Raw genomic sequence first — 21,124 nt, 5'->3', positions numbered from 1 at the left:
TGGTGACCCACTTGAGTATTCTTTCCTGGGAAATTCCATGGACAGAGGAGCCTGGTGGGCTACAGTTCAAGGGGTAGCAGAAGAGTCAGACACAACTTAACACCAAAACAAAACAAAAGCAATATAATAGGTTATCAATTAATATTTATTTCATTGATTCCTATTAATGTTAATAGTATTGTGACCTGAGAAATGAAATGCCAGATTTAAAAAGACAAAATTGGCTCGTTCCTTCTAACCAAATCAGCTTTTTTTCAAAGTTGAATCAGTTTAACTAGCTAATTTGTACTGAATTTGATTCCTGCTGGACTGTGTAGGGAGATAAAAGATTAAACAGTGTTTGAGGTAATAGGCAGTGGAAAAAGAGGCTAAGCAATGCAGAGAAATCCTCTTCACAGGGTCTACAAGAGGACAAACAGTCAGGCTGCAGAGAAAGTCAATTAATCCCAGAAGGAGCCTTTAGGATTAGGGATGAATCATTAACCTTGTCCATTGTGACGGTGAGGCTCCAGTGTGTAGGTTTATGTTGTTACAATATGTAGTGACTTCAGGGAATTTGTTTGGTATCTAACAGCTGATGCCCAAGAGCATAGCATTAACAATTTGAATTTGTTCCTATTTTGCTGATAGGCCATTTGCTTTTTATAACTTGCATATTATACTTTTGGTATTTTGATATCATGGGCAAATTTTTTTCTATGTATCAGCAAAGTATGTTGAATGATATGGCAAGCTGTAGAGTTCATGTATTTTGTCACTGTTCATATTTTGATGATGTAATTTTTCTTAGTGAGATGATTTTCCCGACTTTCTTCATTTCCAAGAAATACTCTTAGACTTTTTTTTAAATCTTAGAAGATAATATATCAAAAGGTAGAGTCACCTAGTGGTTAGGAGTATGAGGTTTAAAGTTGAACAAATCTGAGCTTTAATCCCATATTCCCATATATAACTGGGTGAGTTGTTCAGCTTTTCATCAAGAAATTGGCTATGCCATTAGCTATTAGATTTGGTGTGAGAATTAAATGAAAAAAGTATAGAAATGAATGGAGACATGAATATGCTTTCAACCTCGCTATCCTTAATAGTAAAGGAATTATTATTAATAGTATATGAAATTAATAATATATTATTCACAGTGCATCCAAAAGTCATCAATGCAATTAAAAGTTATTACTTATCGAGCACTACACACACATGCACACATACACACTCACTCTCTAGTCTTTACGATGACAATACAAGGTTGGAATTACTGTGTCTTACAAAGGAGGAAACTGCAGTTCAAAGATCACTGACTTGCCCAAGGCCATACAGATACTATAAAATAACAATGCTGGCATTTAAATCAAGGTTTGTTTTGCTCTGAAGTTTGTGCTTTAACAACTGATAAAATTTCTTCTTTCCAATATATCATATCAAAAAGTTGTTTAATTGAACTTTTGAGCTTTTGAGGTATCTATTTTATTTTTTCTGATATAGCAGTTGTAGATGTATGCTATTAGACTTTTCTTCAAAGAGCTAACATTTCTCAGGCATCAATCATAAGGCATTTAAAATTATTTTATATTTATTTAGAGATATTTTTGTATAAAAGCAAATTTGTAGCACAAACAGTTTTATGTTCTACTTTGAATTTTTGTCCAAAATTTCTCTATGTTGGCATGTCATCTTCACAATCATCATTTCTACTGACTGTTTAATATTTCAAAACTTTGCATTTTATGAAAAATATTTTTATGTGTTTGGAAATGTGAAAAATTGATGAAACAAACATAAATGAAGAAGTGAGCATGTTTTGGAGAAACAAGATTTATAATTTCTCCCAATTTTACCAGTAATTTTGGAAAACTTTTGTTGTCATTTTTATAATAGTGCCCAGAATGTACTATCACTAAATATCTATTAAATTATTTCTAATATATGAACAAATTTAGTATTAATTTATTTATAAGTTTATAAGTTTTATAAGTATTAATTTATTTATAAGTTTATAAGTTTCCCTGCCAAGGAAACCAACAATCCCAATGGCAGTTTCTGCATGTTCTCAATACCATTATAAAAACTGACTTTGCTTTTGAGGTTTTTTTCTCTCTTCTCTTTGATTCACCACCAATGTTGATAATATACTTTGATTTTTTTCCTGTGAAAATTTTTAAATTTAGATTTTGAGTAAATATAAATTGATCAAAATTCTATAGGTACAAAGAATGTTTAATGAAAAGTAATTCCTGCCTATTTTGTATCATGAATGTATTATTTTGAATGTAATATATTATGGATTTTTATTGATGTACAAGGCATGGTGCTAAAGAGTTTTAGACAATAGTAAGATAGGGTACATAGTGTCAAAAAACTTTCACTATTAATATTCATGTATTCGGTAAACATTTTACTGTGTGTCCTGGTACTGACTAAGCCCTAAAGATACAATAACTAGCAAAAGAGTCTGTGTCCCACCCTTGCTCAAAACCGCTCAGTGGGATAAGGGAAAAGACAGGGGAGCCCACTAGATTTCATGAGACTTCATGCACACAGTAAACTGTTTGATTTGAAGTTACATTTTAATTTCTTGTAGACTTTGATCAGTCAAATCTCGGTTTTCAGACATGACAGATAAAAGCTATTATCTTATTTATTAGTAGTGATTTAGTGGGTTAATAAAACTGATATGGCAGCTGCTCTTATCATAGTAAGTTATTGCAAGGCCCTGAACAGCTTAATCCCATCATTTCCTTATCAGTTATCATTTGTCTAATGTAAACTAACATCAGGGCTACTAGCTCAGTGGGAACATATGTTTCAGGAATTCTATGTAATGACAAAATGGAAAAGAAGACATATAGGTGTAGGTATAAACTGATCTTCAAATGAAGGAAAGTATTAGACACAAAGTAAATATTTTAGTACTAAAAAGAGGAACAATAATTTCGTTTGTCCTATTAAAATATAACACACTCACTTTAAAATGTGGACATAAAAATTAATGAACAATTTTTCTTCATTCCTAAAATGTAAATGATGTCTGTCACCTGATACAAGGCAAAGGACAGTTGATGCTAATGAATGAACACAATTTTGTTAATCACAAGGACTACTTGTATTATGCAAACATTTTATTGGCTAAATTAGGTAATCATACCCAGGATTCTTAAGTAGTTATCATATATCTTTTAGGATAAAAATAGATAAAAATCATATAGGGTGAAAGAACTATGAAATGTTTGGAAATAGAGTAACCTACAGGATAGGCATTGTCTATTGGTATATAAATTAAAAAAACTATTTATCCCATAGTGAGGCAAACCTCACTTTTTTATTCAAACCTCACTTTTTATTTACCTGTGTATGTTCTTATTATGCTAGAATATTTCTGGCAAATATTTCCTAGCAAGATTTATTTTAGGCTAATATTTTAACAACAAATAATGATATAAAATGTTGCAAGTGAGATTAAAAAAATTCACATATACTTTGTTTGAAATTACTCTCCCCTGTTTTATGAGTTTTATCTTCAGCTGTTAGGAAGACAGAATGCTGCTCAATTATCTCTCTCAAAGACACTAAATCATCACTCAGATGATAACATGTTCCTAGTTAGACTAAAAGGAAGATTAAAGGGGAAAGATTATTTTACTGGCACTAGAAGAAACTGGATATGAAGTGTACTAAAACGTTACAATGGTCATTGCAAAATACTGAGATTTATATTTCTAGCAATTTCTAGTCTTTTCACCTAAATACACTGACTGCCATGTCCTTTATATACATTGTTCAGGTATACAACTTTTATTCAACCCTAATATTTTACCAGTAACCTGAAAAGGCAGTCTTATAAAGCAATTATTGAAAACTATTGGCTTTAAGAGAGTGTGTGTTTTATCAGTTTCTAGATTTCTAGCAGAACACATTGACTGGTCCAATAAATGAGGATTTTTCTTTACATAAATTTTTAAGGGGGAATACAATGAAGGGAAAGATACAATTCCCTTCCTCTAAATCTTATTGGTTAGTAGGGGAGATAAGCTGTATATGCACATACCAATGGTACGAGATACAAAGCTACATGGGATAACTAACCAAGAGTTCAAAGGACAGAGAAATTAATTTTACCTAAGATACCATGCAAAACCTCATGTGTTGAAGCTATGCCTTGAATCATGGATAACAAACGAGGGCATGTAGGAAGAAGGGCATTCCCAGAGAAGAGCTCAACAAGATAAAGGCACTAAGGAAGGAAAGCACACATTATTTATGGAAAGCAAGTAACTCAGAAAGGGATAAATTCTCTTTATTATTATTCAGTATAAATAGTTACCACTTACTAAGCAACTATTACATGTACAGAACTTTACATATACTTCACCTCAAATTTCCACAGCAGCCTTCAAGTAAAGTAATATTTATTTTACTTTACTTTATATGTAAACTATATATCCAATAAATGTAATAGTTTATTATTATTATTATTATTATTATTCACAAAAGTGGAAGTGAAAGTGAAGTCACTCAGTTGTGTCTGACTCTTTGTGACCCCATGGACTGTAGCCTACCAGGCCCCTCCATCCATGGGATTTTCCAGGCAAGAATACTGGAGTGAATTGCCATTTCCTTCTCCAGGAGATCTTCCCGACCTAGGGATTGAACCCGGGTCTCCCTAAATTATTCAGTACTTGTGGTAGAGTTAAAGGAATTAGTCAATTTCCTCACATCACATTAAACAAGAGATTTAATCTCTATCAAATTTTAAATTGTGCTATATTTAAGTGTATGATAACTTTATGTATGCCCTTTATTAACAAATTCTTGTTTATAACATTTTCTTTATGACACATTGTTATTTTTAACTTTTTTCATGTGACGAATGTATTTATTCAACAAATATTTATTGATTTCCCTTTATAGGGAGCTTATATTCTAGAGGGTATATTTGTTTACATATAGAATTTCAAATATGAAACATTCAGACCAATGGTATTGTTCTTAATGATTCAAGTTAGCTATTAATTCTTAATGATTACTGTGAAGTTGGAGAGGGAGTGTGTCTTCTGAGTGCAAGCATATTTGAACTATATTTCACCTAAGAATTTCTAATTATAAATTAAATTAAGATGCAGTGTAATTTTGTATCTTGGGTATGGAGGTAACATGGTCTCACAGAGAGTGCTCTGTGGAGCTTCTGGTTTGAATTTTGTCTTCAAATTCATAACCTTTCACACAACTTGTTCAAAAAATCACATAACCTTTTTGAACTTTGCTTTGAAATGGAGATATTATTTTACTTGCAGGCTGCTGTGGAATTTCGAGGTGAAGTATAGGTAAAAATTTTTTACATGTAATAGTTGCTCAATATTAAATAAATAGTCGTAACTATTTACACTAGTATTGACTATCACCTGCTTCAGTTTTAACACATGTTAATTTGGTATTGCAATTCTTTCTTTGCATGCTTCCCCCCCCCGCCTCCGCCCCAAGACTACCCACTCCCCCAGGGCAGAAACCCTCATCAGTCTCTTTTTGTATCCTTAACTCCTAGCACACAGTAAGCCTTGGATACATGTTTGAAAGAAAGAGTGTTCACTCTTTCACTAGCTCCTTGTTGTCCAGCATATTTATAAGGTTGTGCTCATGTAACATGCTCAAGTACCTCAACATGTCTCAATTATGAGACATTGCTAATGAGAAAGGGGCTGGCTGCTTCTCCCATGTAGAGTGGAAAATTGCTGACCAAGTTACCTTCTTCAGGTATCAGTGTGTATCTGGTTGATGGTATCATTTATATGTGACCTATGAATAAAATACATTACTTAAAAGATTTTTTTTTAGAGGTAACATCTTGATTCTCATTGTAGGTGGAGGTATTAAATACTTCTATTTTTAAAGATGTGTGTGTGCTTAATTGCTCAGTTGTGTCTGACTCTTTGCAACCCCATGGACTGTAGTGCACCAGGCTCCTCTGTCCATGGGGATTCTCCGGGCAAGAATACTGGAGTGAGTTGCCATGCCCTCCTCCAGGGGATCTTCCTGACCCAGGGATTGAACCCAGGTCTCCTGCACTGCAGGTAGATTCTTTACCATCTGAGCAACCAGGGAAACCCATTTTTAAAGATATTCTGCCTTAATGATGAGAAGGGAGGAAACAAAATAAGAGCTGTTTTATAAAAATAAGGAACACATGAATTGTGTAATAAAAATATTCTTTCCTTAAAAATCTGAAGTAAAAAAAGAATTACAAATCCATGTTACTCGGTATTTTGGGGGGTCCTAAAGGATGTTGCAATTTTTACAAAAAGTGATCATCAAGTGATATTTTTACATAAAAGTAAAGTTTGTCTTAAGGGTTGTTCAGTGTGGTCACTGTTCTGTGACTGGCAGGCAGCCTGGCTCAAGAAGCCATGAAGCAGGGTGAAATTCAGAAACGAATAGGTTCCTGGTTGATCATCCACGTCTGGTTTTTCATCACTGTATTGACAGCTCCCATGGGGGTCAGGATAAGTGTACCATCTAATATTTGCTGAACTCATGGTTATCCCTTTGATTTGTCTTACAAATTTTGTCTACCACATGTGAAGGCAATGTAGTTTCTTCTCCGTTTACATGGCAGATCATTTCATCGTGGTGTAATATTACTTACCTGTTGAAAAAGGATTATAGATGAGAAACAAGAAGGTCAAATTATATAAAAGAATGAGTGCTGAGTGCTAAGTTGCTTCCGTCTTGTCTGACTCTTTGTGACCCTATGGACTGTAGCATTCCAGGTTCCCCGTCCATGGGATTCTCTGAGCACGAATACTAACTAGAGTGGGTTGCTATGCCCTTCTCCAGGGTATCTTCCCAACCCAGGGACTGAACCCATGTCTCTTAGTCTCCTGCATTGACAGGGGGATTTTTTTTTACCACTAGCACCACCTGGAAGATCAATCAACTTTTAAAGCAATGCTTACCATGTATTGCTTCAGACAGTGGCTACAATGATGTTTTTATTAATCCATTTTAAATTGGAGTATAATTGATTTACGATGCTGTGTTAGTGAAGTCTTTTGAACTGTGGCATCTATAGAGCAAAGAGCAAGCTTTGCTAAAGATCATGAAATTGCAGTTTATTTTCATTGTAATAGTTTCTCTTGTTCTCAGGCATCTCTTGCTTTATTCAACCCAATACAAAGTCATTTTCTTTTGGTATCTTAGTTCTAAAACCTAATAAAAGAAAAATAGTTATAATTATTTCAGACTTATGTTCACTAACTAATCCTAATATGCTTGGCCGAATGTCATCTAAATATGTCCATTTGTTATGGTTTTTAGGTATTTACCTTATCATTTTCTATTACTATAGCTGCTTTTAGTAATTTATGTATGATTTAAATAGTTTTCTTCTTTCAGCTTCTAATTAGAGGCAAATAAACTCAAAATTTTGGAGTTTGCTGAAGTTTGTATTTCCTTCATTTCTCTCTTTGTCCTAATATACCATAGAAGTTCTTTTCCCTTATCTACCAGAGGGCTATTTTCTTACTGTAAAAATGGAGCTTATTCTCTTTAGGTTAATAGACTGCTTTTGTTTATCTGCCAAAACTGAAGGCTTGAAAACTTATTCCAAGTCTGGTATACTCATAAAGTATCTTCACTACCTTGATCAAATAGAACAGCTCTTTCTGAAGCATTTCTTATTATAATTATGTAATTTTTTTCATATTTAGAAATGCTTTCTTTTCCATCTCAAATGGCCCAGTGTCATTAGAGGCATCTTCTCTACCACTATACTGCCCTTAAAACCTAATGGGTGAGAAGCCACCTCTGGGACTCACACTTACAGAGGGCTCTGTTTCTGCCCTCTTTCAGCTGGTCTCCTCAGGAGACAAGGAATTCACAGCCCGTATGGATGTGCCCACCTGGAGACCACACGCCCCTTCCAGCCCACATTTTAGGGCCAAGGGGCCCAAGAACTCCAAACAGCCTCAGGCCTGCCTCCTGGGCCTATGTAGGCCTCTTCCCTCATCCATCCTCAAGAGACAGACCTGTTCGGTGGCTCAGGGGCAGCTGTCCAGGTGTGTGTGAGGGTGGATCTTGGATGTGGAGGCTGAAGTGGTCTCAGGCAGCCCCTCACAGTGAACAGGAGCGGAGGCTGGGGAGAGAGGTGAGGTGGGGACGGCTCTTCTCACACCACCATGTTTCCTCATGGAACTTCAGGAGTCTAGGCGTTCTAAGTTCAGACCTACCCACCAGATCATTATGGTGGTATACTGTCCAGACAGGAGGACAGGGACATTTTGTTTCACAATGTGTTCCCTCGATTTATATATTTTAAGTAATTAGGTATAAGGCCTGTGGGCCTCCATTTGTACTCTTGTCCTGAGACTTGAAAACACTTGGGGTTAGAGTTGCTCTGCCAAGTCCCTTCTTTATTATTGAGGTCAGCAAAGGGGCCTTGAAGCATAGATCCTCCATTGTCTTCTCCACTTTAAACTCAGATGGCAATGCTACGAAATGAATTTTTAAATATGATTACAATGAAGTCTACTGGAAGCCCCCTTATCCTTTTATTTCATTCTTTCCCTGATTTTAGATGAATGCAAATTGAAATGGTAGATAACCAAATATTTAATGGTGCTGTGTGGTAGGCAGAGAAGGGAAGGGAAAGTGCAGGCAGAAATTAGCAGACTTTGGCCACCCTCACTAAATACCCACTGTCCAACTGGTGTTTGTGTCCCGTGTGTAGCATTTGTACTTGGGTGTGAAGTAAGTCAGGATTCTGCAGTTGAGGAGAATGAGGTACAACTTGAGATTCCATGGAATGCTACATTTGCCTGTGTCACAGGTTCCATAGGGTTTCCCTGGTGGCTCAGAGGTTAAAGCATCTGCCTGCAATGCAGGAGACCCAGGTTCGATCCCTGGGTCAGGAAGATCCCCTGGAGAAGGAAATGGCAACCCACTCCAGTATTCTTGTCTGGGAAATCCCATGGATGGAGGAGCCTGGTGGCCTACATACAGTCCACTGGGTCACAAAGAGTCAGACACGACTGAGCAGTTTCACTTCACTTCAGGTTCCATAGAGAAACTGATAACAAATTGTTTGTCACACTGTTACATTCCATGTTTCATATTTCCACTGATTCATCACATAGTTGTTTTCTCCCCACTGTTGCACAAAAACTTGAAGTGAAAATGATGGTGAATTGGGCTTTTCACTCCTCCTGAGGAAAATAACTTTTAAAGGGTCATATGCTTTGTACATATTCCTATACATGACATCATCATCCTCCCCACACATAATGTCACATTCTTCTCCATTCAATAGATGTACTATGAAGAAGACCCACCATTTTCTGTTTCAATTGACCACATTCAAATTGAACCAAGCAATTTGTAGATAGATACACTGGATATACTTAGAGCCAGTGTCTACATTTACAAATTTAAGTGCCTACAGTTAAATGCCTGGAATTACATTTTTTTTTTTTTCCTTTTTCTGGCTTTTGAAACAATTTTTTAGAGGTTTGAGAGGGATTGGCAATAGGTGATTTTCCTTCTTTTTCAAGCTTAGAGCCAGAAATAGAAACATAAGTAGGGTTAGTTACTGTTAAAGAAGGATTAAACACATTAAGATGTTACTTGAAAAAAGTCAGGAAAGGAAGATGATGATCAAGGGACTGCAGTTCTTACCTGTGATTCACTTCAATTCTACTTTAGTTTTCCACTTCAAAAAACTATATTAACACAGAGCTGGTTCTTGTTCTAGGTATCATTATTATGGGATTGGCATCAAAGAGAGTAGTGCATATTACCACTCCGTTTATTCTGGAAAAGGCCTGACAAGGTAGAGTCCTGCTATCTTCAAGACAAGTTCTCTGAATGTCCTTAAATAATATATATCGAATAAAATGACTTGATAAATGTTTTCCTTTAAGCATCAGACCTTAATTTTAACTTTGTATGGACACTTACAATGACTGGGCAATTTATATAATTTGCAGCCATTAATAAGAAATTAATGGTGAGCCAGGTGTCTCAGAGAGATGTAAAAGAGAAACCAGGGAAGCAGAATTGCTTTTAAATTAATATTTGCTTATAAGGCTAAATTGGTTTTCAAGCTAGATTCAATAAAATAAAGGCAGAAAATGTATTTTTTTCTATGAGATAACCTGCTTTAAAGATGCTTTGGCCAGTATCTTATGAAAATGAAAAGCTTATTCATCTCTAGTCACATATGCTCTAATATACCAGCTTACTTTAGTATGATAAAGCTACTGACCCCAGCTACCAAATCTCTGTGAAGGAAAAAATACAAATGAATATAAAGAACATGTTGCTCTAATCTGCCATCAACTTTCAGGACTATGTTATTGCCAAGTAAGGTGCATCCAATGCAATTATTATTTTTTAAAATATTAGAACTCCAAATGATTAAATCTGCATCTGAAATTTCTTTATGGTATGATTTACCAAGAACTGCTCTTAACTCTCAAAAGAATGATTTATTTTTAAAAGTAAGATATCTTGTGGAAAAGCAAATAATTTTAGTCACCTGAGTCATACTAAGATGAACTCAGATACTACAGAGAACATAATGGCAGCTTACTAACCACTGCTTGCTGTGAAGTGAAAATACAGGCTAGAACACACAAGTATTTAATATTGTGTGCCTTCACTGTCTCAATTCTTACCTGACTCTGCTCAATATCCTTTATTCTAGTTTCCCTTAGAAGCTTGGGTCCCTCTGAAAATCAAACACATTTCTCTAGATTTATTTCACTAGTCGTGGTATAAAGTTACTACTTTTGTAGGTCCTCTGCATTTCCTTGGTAGCTATAACTGTATATATATTTTTAATTACTGAAAAATGTTCTGGTTTTTAAGGTTTTCTGGAAGCAAGCTGAAGAATGAGGTAAGAATTATTTTCATTTATATTGTATATCAGTTATAACATGTATTACAAGCTTAACAATAGGGTTATTCATCTTTATTGGCAAATATAGAAATAAATGTTATTTATTAAGAGTCCCTTGAATGGCTGAGCACTTCAGAGTTAAATTAGATTTGGGGCAACTAATGATTCTTTACATGGACCTACTGAACCTCCAATTAACCTAGCAGGGGGGAATTTTTCAATTATTCTCACCTAATATTAGATACTTGAAAGAGTATTTTTTAAAAGACCACCATTGATCCAAGAAATTTTTATTTAAATTTAAAAAAAGCCTAAAGCTGAGGATGTGGAAAAAACTGGTGTTTGGAGTATATATAGCTATTTAGACAAAACCTTTAATAGTTGTCAAGAACCCAAATGTGATGCTGTGATGTTTTACTCTCTCTGTGTGTGTGTGTGTGTGTGTGTGTGTGTGTGTGTGTGATTTTGCTGCTGTCTTCTGCACTGGGGGTGACGGTGGGGTGTGGCAGAGGTGGGAGCTAAGGAGAAAGGGCCCATCACACACACAGCATACTTTCTCACCCAGCACACACTTTCTCACCCAGCACACACTTTCTCACCCAGCACACACTTTCTCACCCAACACACACTTTCTCTGTAGACTCCCCTCCCCCTTCTCACTCCCAACCAAAGAACAGATCAACAAACTGACTTTATCTAAATGAGTTAAACTACCATTAGAGGCTGCATGGCTAATTAGGCACATGATCAGGTCTTCATTATCCTCGAGTTAACTAGTCATTAAAGCAGGTGCCACAGAATCCTGGGCCCATAACAATGTGTTGTGTGGTCCATCTGGACCTGAGGTAAATTGTAACTCCATTAGTTTGGTGAAATGATACAAACATATTAAGAAATAATATAAAAACCCCCAATCTTCTGAAATGACCAATTTCTTCCCACGAGTGCTTTTAATATAGTTAATGGCTAATTACATAATAAAATCCTCCAGATTGCTTTTTTTATCAATGAAATAATAGCTCTTTATTAGATAAACAGTTGTGAAAGTGCAAAAATATTGACTTAGAAATACACTTCAGTTGACTGAAGTTTATGTCAATAGGGAGTTTAAATCATTTCTCTCAGGTGTTCCTTCTACTGTTTTGAAGAGCTGCTGGTACCATCAGTCCATTAGCTGGCACAGTATGCAGGTGGCAAGCCTTGCTTTATCAAGTAAAAGAAAAATTCTTCTCATGTCTACTTCTTCCTCCTTAGAAGAGCACAATAAAAACTCGGGTATAGATTTTGTTAGTAAAGTAAAAATAATTTAAAAAAAATTAATTAAAAATAATTTTTTGATTAGGCTGTACAGCCTATTTTTCTAAACCTACCTAAAGCAGTAATAGAGTATAATTATTGTGATTATTATATAAATGAACACAATTAAGGGCTTTCTAAAGGTTTGAAAATACTCTTTCTGTTGTTAAGTCACTAAGTCATGTCTGACTTTTTGTGACTCCATGGACTGCAGCATGCCAGACTTCCGTGTCCCTTACTATCTCCTGGAGCTTGCTCAAACTCATGTTTATTGAGTCAGTGATGCCATCCAACCATCTCATCCCCTGTTGCCCCCTTCTCCTCTTGCCCTCAATCTTTCCCAGCATCAGGGTCTTTTCCAGTGAGTCTAAGTAATTTTTTAAAATTATGATAAGATACTTGTTTAACAAAGTTGAAATTTTAAAAAATTGTTTTGTATTTGGAGTGACCAACCATCAGTTTGCTTAGGATATGAAACTTTCAGTGCAAATCTTCATATCCTTCAGGTCATTTAAGCATTAAGGATGGTAAGGTAGGGAAAATAGGTAATAATATTGCCAATTTGCAGCTAAGGAAACTGAGATGTATTTGTTTTTTTACAAATTCAAAATAAAATTCTATTTTTTAAACCCATGGTTGAAATGTTAATTGATAGATATGTGGTATTACAGGTATGAGGGAACAGAATTGTGAATGGATAAGTTTGATCCTATGCAGTGTAGCAGAAAAACATACCTTTAGCAAGTAATCATAACTAATTATAAAGAGTGTCTTGAGGATTAACCTAGTAGAAGTGATTAAGGACATTTCCCACAGGAAGTAACATTTAAAGATAGAGCTGAGATAAGTAGGATTTTGGAGGAGGAGGAGAAGAGTGGTCCAGACAGATAGAACATAGATTAGGATTTCTCAGCCTTTGTACCACTGACATTTTAGGCCAGATAATTTTGTGTAGTGGGAGATGTTCTGTGCATTTGTATGATATTTCAACATCACAGAGTCTCTGGTTTCTATCCTTCAAATCCAATAGCTGTCCCTCCACCTCACTGTGAAAACCAAAAATGTCTCTGATGTTGCCAGATATTAAAAACCAGCAAGCAGGAAGGCAAACGAAAGGAGCATCATGCTATAGATACATGGATAATCTGGATAAGAAAATATCCAAATAAGGATAAAAGCCCAAAGGATGGAGAGAAATGACTGATTTTAGCCAGGAAGTACTGGAAGAGAAGCAGGTAGAAAGACTAGAAAGACGAAGGGCTCAGTTTGGAACTTGCTATATTTGATGTTGTGTCCAACTCTGTGACCCCATGGATTGTAGTTTGCCAGGCTCCTCTGTCCATAGAATTCTCCAGGCAAAAATACTGAAGTGGGTAGCCATTCCCTTCTCCAGGGGATCTTCCTGACCCAGGGAATGAACCCAAGTCTCCTGCATTGCAGGCAGATTCCTTACCATCTGAGCCACCAGGGAAGCCACCAAGGAAAAGACCCTGATCCTGAGAAAGATTGAGGGTGAGAGGAGGAGAGGGTGATAGAGGATGAGATGGTTGTGTAGCATCACCAACTCAACAAACATGAGTTTGAGCCAACTCTAAGATAGTAAAGAATAGGGAAGTCTGATTTGCTGCAGTCTGTGGGGTTGCAAAGAGCCAGACATGACTTAGTGGCTGAACAACAACAAATATTGGATGTGTTTATAAAATATCCAGTGTATACTTGAAGTGAGCAGTTGGATATATATATGACTGGATGAGAGGATTTAGGTATTTAGTTTGATGGTGATAGAAGTCATGGTAAAAGGTAAACACGTTTAGGGATAAAATAAATCAGAAGAAAAAAACGTTATGAGAAAAGAGTTGTGAAAAGTGGGAAAGAAGAACAAGAGGAGAAGCCAGAGAGGGAGGAGAAAGGAGAACATAGAGGCACAGAAGCCAGAAGAAAAGAGTGATTCCAAGGGAAGGGAATGGTTGCTGCTATCAAATGGTGCTAAAGGGTCATTAAGATGCCGACTGGAAAAGGTCTATGGAATAAGTTAAGTACAGATAATAACTGCAGGGAGAGCATTTTCAGTGCTAGGGTTTGAGTGAGTTGTGAGAAAGCTAGGGTTTGATTGATTTGTGAAATGAGTGGGCAGTGGAATTGACTGTAGAAAACTTAGTCAGGATAGGGGTGGGCTTGACAATTAGTTCAAAAAAAAGATTGAACCATGGTTCTAATGTTGATAAAACATAGTCAGTAAAGAGTAGAGACTGAAGACGTGAAAGAGTCAAGAGTACAGGGTCACGAAGAGATGGGCAAGGAAGAGCTTTGGAGTGGAGGAAGTGGCCCTAGAGAGAAGGACATTTATTTCATTAAAACTGGAAAGAGGAATGGGTTAGTTCAGATGAGGTGGGTTTGTGGATTTTGTGGCAGGAAATTGAGATAGTTTGGTGGTTTTGGTTTTCTCTCTGAGGTATCAGCAGTCGGGTCACTTTCTGTGGGTGAAATCTCGGTAGGGGGTTGTAGAAGTCTGAAGAACTTTGAAATCCCAGCTCTTATCAGTCAGGATTTCCAGAGAGAATGTAGTATTGATGCCCCCAAGGCATCCATTGTATGTAGGGAATAAGCTCTTTTAGGCATCTGGAATTGTGCTAGCCAAGTGCTTCCCTGTGAGAACTGAGAAAATGGTCATTCAAATTGTTTTCTATGGAACTTTTCTCACAGATTCCCTGTTGAGAGAGGTAGGAACAATCTCTGCGGAAGACAGGAAAGGTAGAACGTTGTAAAATGTAAATTTCAGGAAACAGCAGAAATGCAAAATATTCGGGAGTAATCAAAAGAAAAGGCATCCCTAGTGGCTCAGATGGTAAAGAATCTGCCTGCAAAGCAGGAGACCCAGGTTCAATCCCTGGGTCAGGAAGATCCTCTGAAAAAGGGAATGGCTACCCTGTCTCAATTCTTCCTTAAATTTAGACATTTAATACTCTATTTAAAAATTTGAATGAGCAGTTACTTTTGGAAATTAACTTGATCTAAAAGGATATATGGGGTTTCCCAGGTTGCTCAGCGGTAAACAATCCACTCACCAATGCAGGAGACGCAAGAGACATGTGTTCAATCCCTGGATGGGGAAGATTCCCAGCAGTAGGAAATGGCAACTCACTGCAGTGTTCTTGCCTGGAAAATCCCATGGACAAAGGAGCCTGGCGGGCTACAGTCCATGCGGTCACATGAATATGACACGACTCAGTGACTGAGCATGCATGCATGCACGCGCAAAGGATATACAGGAAGTAATAGTTAAGAGAAGTATAAAGAAGAATAATCAAAGGAGACTTGTCTAGCAGATATCAAAATTATGACACTATTATACTAACTCAAATGTAGGTAGTACAAATCTACAGCAGAGATTAGATAACCTGAAAAAAGGCCCAAGTGTACGTAATAATTTAGTGTGTGATCAAGGACACATTATACCCAATGAAGGAAAAAGTATTTTTCAATGAATTTTCATAATTCCTTTATAGAAGAAGAGAGAGTACCAAATAAAATTCTTCAGGGCATGATGTTAGAAAAATGGTCTATTTTGGAAAAAAAATTTTTAAAGCTCATATCTTTATGAAGTTCATATAAGTTATTAAATACAAAAATAATAATTAGAAGGAAATATATCTACCTCATTTCTGAAGGGGGAATAACTTTCTAAGCATGAAAACAATTTAAGAAATTTCAAAGGGAAAAAAATGAAAACATGAAATTGAAAAAATTTCTTTAAATCAAAGTATCATACACAAAATCTGAAGTCAAAAAAAGACAAGGGGAAGATATTATTCCATTGTCACATGCAAATATGACAATAGGATAATATCTCTACTACATGAAGAAATACTACCAATTTATTTAAAAAGTAGAAGGACTTCAATAAAAATTTTTTAAAAAGACATGAATAAAGAAAACACATGAGGAAGAAAAGGCCAATAAATGCATGAAAATGAACTACCAAATAAATTTAAATTAATATTTTAAATAATGAAATTATCAAATATAAAAATTATTATTAAGCTGGTAAAAGTATGGTGAGATAGGCTCTTTCATATCCTGCTGGTGAAGACAGAACTAATTTTCTGAAAGATCATTGCAAGATCCATGTTCAAATCTTAGAAGTGTTCATACTCTTTCTCCAACTAATTTCACCTTTGTATGAATCTCACATAAAGAAATAATAGAAAATGCAAACAAAATATTATGTACAAAATTGTTATTGACTATGGTGTAAAACATATCAATCTAAATGACTAATAATAAAGAATGGTTGAATAATTTGTAAGACTTTTATAGGACTGAATATCATATCATTTATTAAGACTTTTAATGACATGGAGAAGTGTTAGGAAGCAAAACAGGATGCAAAAACAAATATATGTTTATATGGTTTCAAATACATAAAATGTATAACATAAAACTGGATATATATCATATATAAGTGATAGAGGATTAATATCTACAAATACTATGCAGTATGGTAGCCACTAGCCACAAATGACTGTTAATTACATAAAATAAAATGTTCAGTTTCTTTGTCACATTATTTACATTTCAAGTGCTGACTAGTGAATATTGTATTTGAACAATGCAGATAATAGAACATTTTCATCATCCCAGAAAGTTCTATGAGATGGCACTATTTTGGAGTATGTTTAACTCAATAATAAAAATTGTCTGAGCCACCAGAGAAGCCCAATAAAAAGACAACCCAGTAGAAATATAGTAAAGTCTGTGAACCGGAGACGGCAATGGCACCCCACTCCAGTACTCTTGCCTGGAAAATCCCATGGATGGAGGAGCCTGGTAGGCTGTGGTCCATGGGGTCGCTAAGAGTCGGACATGACTGAGTGACTTAGTAGCAGCAAAGTATGTGAACAGGCAAGTCACCCAAGATGAAAAAGAATGACATATCTAGTGTTGGTGCTCATGGTGCCTGTTCTGATTGACCAGGTTCTGTAATGTGTGTGCATGCATGCTAAGTCACTTCAGTCATGTCTGACTCTGTGCAACCCCGTGGACTGTAGCCCGCCAGGCTCCTCTGTCCATGGGATTCTCCAGGCAAGAATACTGGAGTGGGTTGCCATAACCTTCCTCAGGGGATCTTCCTGACCCAAGGATCGAACCTGTGTCTCCTGCAGCTCCTGAATTGCAAGCAGATTCTTTACCACTGAGCCACTGGGGAAGCCCTCTATAATGTGTAGTCAGTAAATATTTTGAATACCACCCTGCCAATATATATATATCTACTTTTAAATCAGGAAAATGAACATTAAAATCTTGTTGAGTAATCATTTTACTATTACTAAACTAGCAGCAATTAAAACTATTAAAATATAGTCTTGTTAAGAATGGGAGCTAAGAAGCTTTTCTAAATGGTAGAAGGGGCAATACCTAATAAAACAGAAAGTTCACACACATTATGACTGCCTTCCTAGAGAAACCTTCACACTGTGCACAAGACGGCATGCATGTGGATGTTCATTACAGTATTGTTTATGATTTCAGAATACCAAAAAATAAAATTCTATTATGATATAGTAGGAAAACAAAATTTTATACGTTTAAGAAAATATTACACTGCTTTGGAAATGAGTGAACTATAGTCTTAAGAATCAAATTAGGTTCATCTCGAATACTTAAAGTTGTGTGAAAAAAGCTCATTGAATGTAGAAAAATATATACTATATGGTACCAGTTTTAAAGCAAATAGTGTATGTTATTTAAAAGCATTTACATATGAGGTAAATTTTTAAAGGTTTGTATAGTAATGATATAAACCAAATCCAGAATGTTAATTATTCCTTATGAGGGGGATGGGAATGAAATTAGAGAGGGCGACAGAGGCCACTTTAGTATTTCAAATGTCTGATGTCTCAAGATGGTAAGTATGAGTATTTTTTACTTTTTATATATACCTTCTTTTAAGTTTTAAATGACTCATAATATAAAAGTGAACAAAATCAATGGCAACAAAAGCAAAACAAGACATGGAGAGGAAATTAAGACTCATTATCAGCCAGCAGTATGAATTTTGATTGCTTAAAATGTTTTATTCATAAATATAGTGGTTCACATTTCAAAAATATCTTAGAGAAAGTCTCAGAACCCTTTAATTGCCAGGAATAAATAAACAAATGAAACCTAGTTTTAATACTTTGTTCTGGTCAAAGAAAACTTTTCCTGTGAATCTTCCAGTGTGGGTCCAATTTTATTTTCAGTGGCTCTAGTAATGAAGTTGCCATTATTTCCTAGGGAATAGTCCCTTGATTTCATACATTTCAACCAGGAAGTTTCCCTGATAGCCTTCTCCTTAATATCAACCATTCATGACCAGTTTAACAACTTTGTACCAAGATAAATAGCAAATCCTCCCTCCTTGGTATATGCTTTTCAAATATTTGTAGACTGTTATCATGCTCTCTTTTAGTCATCACTTAACCAAACTGTGCAGCTTAAATCCTTTAATCTTTCCTCATAAATCAGACCCTCTTGCTTCTAATCATATTGTTTCTTTTCTGTAGGCTCCTTCTTGTTTTCTTTTGGAAATAAGATTCCTAATCGTTCAACCAAGAGTAGTGAAGTCATCAGTTGAGAGGAAAAAAATAGAAAAAGAAACAGACCTCCATAGCTGGTCTAAGATTTGGCACCTCATTTAGTGCAATTAAAATAGAAAACCTATTAGTGGAATTAAAATGAACATCTTCTAATTTTTCCCAGTTTATCAATCTCTCCTTTCTTTTTGTGTTATAGGTTCTAGACAGAATATTATCATTTAATTTATACCAGCTTTGTACACATTTGTTAACATATCCAGGCAAATTTAATTTTTGAATTTTTTTCTTTAGGCACTCTTCCCCCTGTTGATGTTCCATGTGTTGCTAGCTTCTATCACAAAACTATTATTTATCAGCATGAGAGTTTTAAATAATAGTTAAAAGACATATACTCTGTTCCTTAATATGTGTTTCCATAGCACACTAACATTTTTATAGGGAAATATATTATTGTAACATATGCACACACATGGAGTTTTAAAAATAAGCATAAGATAAAAACTCATGACCTACCTCCTTGTTTAAAAGAGAAGTCCTCTTTGTGCCCTCACAAACCTGTCCCTACCAAACACTACTGCTCACAGAGTTTGGTGTTAATTACTCCTTTGTCCTTCATTAAAGTCTATCACTTATGAATGTATACCATCAATATTAAACAATGTAGTGAGGCTGTACTTAGTACCACTGAACTGTGTATTTAAAAATGATTAAAATAGTAAATATTATATATTGCTTATCATTGTCCGATTTGTTATCACCAATTCCTTATTTATTATTGGCCCTACATAAAAATGAATTCACTTTTTCTATGACTTTCTGGTTTCATTCAAGATTAGGTTTTGTAATTCATCAATGTTAATATATGTAGGTATTCTCCACAAACAAAACCAACAATCAGTTGTGACCTATGAGTGTGTGCGTGCATGTTCAGTCATCTGACCCTTTGTAACCCAATGGACTGTAGCCCGCCCTGCTCTTCTGTCCATGGGATTTCCTAGGCAAGAATATTGAAGTGGGTTGCCACTTCCTCCACCAGGGCATCTTCCGAACCCAGGGATCCAACTTGCATCTCCTACATCTCCTAACAGTGCTAAAGGCAGATTCTTTAACACTGAGCCATCTGGAAAGCCTTTGCTAAGGCTCTGGTTCCATCATGACTATGTATTCTTACTCTCTCTTTATGTGTGGGTTTCTTGTAGGTACATTAGAATTGCAATATTATATGTTACTTATTTGTCACTTTTTCTGATTTTTGGAAAACTACCAGAGGGTTGCTTAGTGGCTCAGGCGTGTCTGACTCTTTGCAACCCTTTGGACTATAGCCCACCAGGCTCCTTTGTTCATGGGATTTTCCAGGCAAGAATACAGGAGTAGGTTGCTATTTCCTTCTCCAACCTTTGAAGGGTGCGTTCCAAAAGATTCAAAAGAGAAGAAGTACCTGAATTTGGCAGAGGGAGGGAGGTTGAGATGAGAAAATCCTGAGTACTAGTTTGGAAATCTGAAGAATTAGTATTTAATCACAATTTTACCACTAATTATCAATGAGGCATAATAAATTAAACTTCTTACCATCTCATTTATTTAATCCATAAATGATTTGGTAATTCATAAGTGAATTTGACAATTTCTGACCCTTTCATATTAAAGTTATTTCAGTAGTCTAAAAGTAGCTCTTTTAAAACATGTCATTAACAAATGTAAACTTGTAAACTAAAATTTCTAAAAGTCGTGAAAACTGAAAGTGTTTAAAACTAAAGTCTGAAGTAAAAGAAAAATGCCCAGACTATGAAACTATGTATGATTTGGCAACAGTAATTCTGCTGAAATATCTAGTTTATTCAGGTGTTTGATCTAATAAACAGTTTACCCAAACCTCCTGACTTGTTATGGTTTGAAAGATAAAGAATGAAATTTTGCAGGTTTCTATATTGTTAGAATTGTATGTTGTAGAATTGTATGTCATTATCAAATAGTTGCTAATGATTTATTTCTTTTCATTTTTTAAATTATAGGGTGGCTTCACTCGTAAATATTCACTTAGCTCAAAAACTGGAACACTTCTTCCAGAATTCCCCAGCGCTCAACACCTTGTGTACCAAGGATGCCTTTCTAAGGACAAGGTATCAATTAAAGATACTTCTCTATTGATTTTCTGATATGTTGGTTTCATATCTCAATTTGCTGGGAATCTTATGGCACTCGTGGGAAACAGAAATCTGCATAATCAAACATAATTGACTGATTTATAGGAGGGACAAATGTTTACTAACATTGATTCAGGACTTTCCAATTAATTATTTACCATCTCCCTGATAGTATATTATCAGAAGGTGGTAAAATAAACCTCAAAAGACTAAAGTTTATT

General features: G+C 35.5%; 1 protein-coding gene and 1 non-coding gene across 2 annotated transcripts in view; both read left to right on the top strand.

Annotated features, from left to right (window-relative positions):
• Positions 1-21,124, top strand: part of RFX6 (regulatory factor X6) — a 118,218-nt gene that overhangs the window by 76,132 nt on the left and 20,962 nt on the right. Inside the window, exons 5-7 of the mRNA XM_020901722.2 lie at positions 9,737-9,814; positions 10,855-10,882; positions 20,772-20,879. Of these exons, the coding sequence (XP_020757381.2) occupies positions 9,737-9,814; positions 10,855-10,882; positions 20,772-20,879 (214 nt within the window). The remainder of the gene's footprint in view (positions 1-9,736; positions 9,815-10,854; positions 10,883-20,771; positions 20,880-21,124) is intronic.
• TRNAC-GCA (transfer RNA cysteine (anticodon GCA)) lies at positions 8,829-8,901 on the top strand. The gene has a single exon. It is a non-coding gene; the product is annotated as a tRNA-Cys (tRNA).

This window comes from Odocoileus virginianus, chromosome 19, assembly GCF_023699985.2.
Source record: "Odocoileus virginianus isolate 20LAN1187 ecotype Illinois chromosome 19, Ovbor_1.2, whole genome shotgun sequence".
Taxonomy (NCBI): domain Eukaryota; kingdom Metazoa; phylum Chordata; class Mammalia; order Artiodactyla; family Cervidae; genus Odocoileus; species Odocoileus virginianus.
This window is presented reverse-complemented; position numbering and strand designations above follow the sequence as displayed.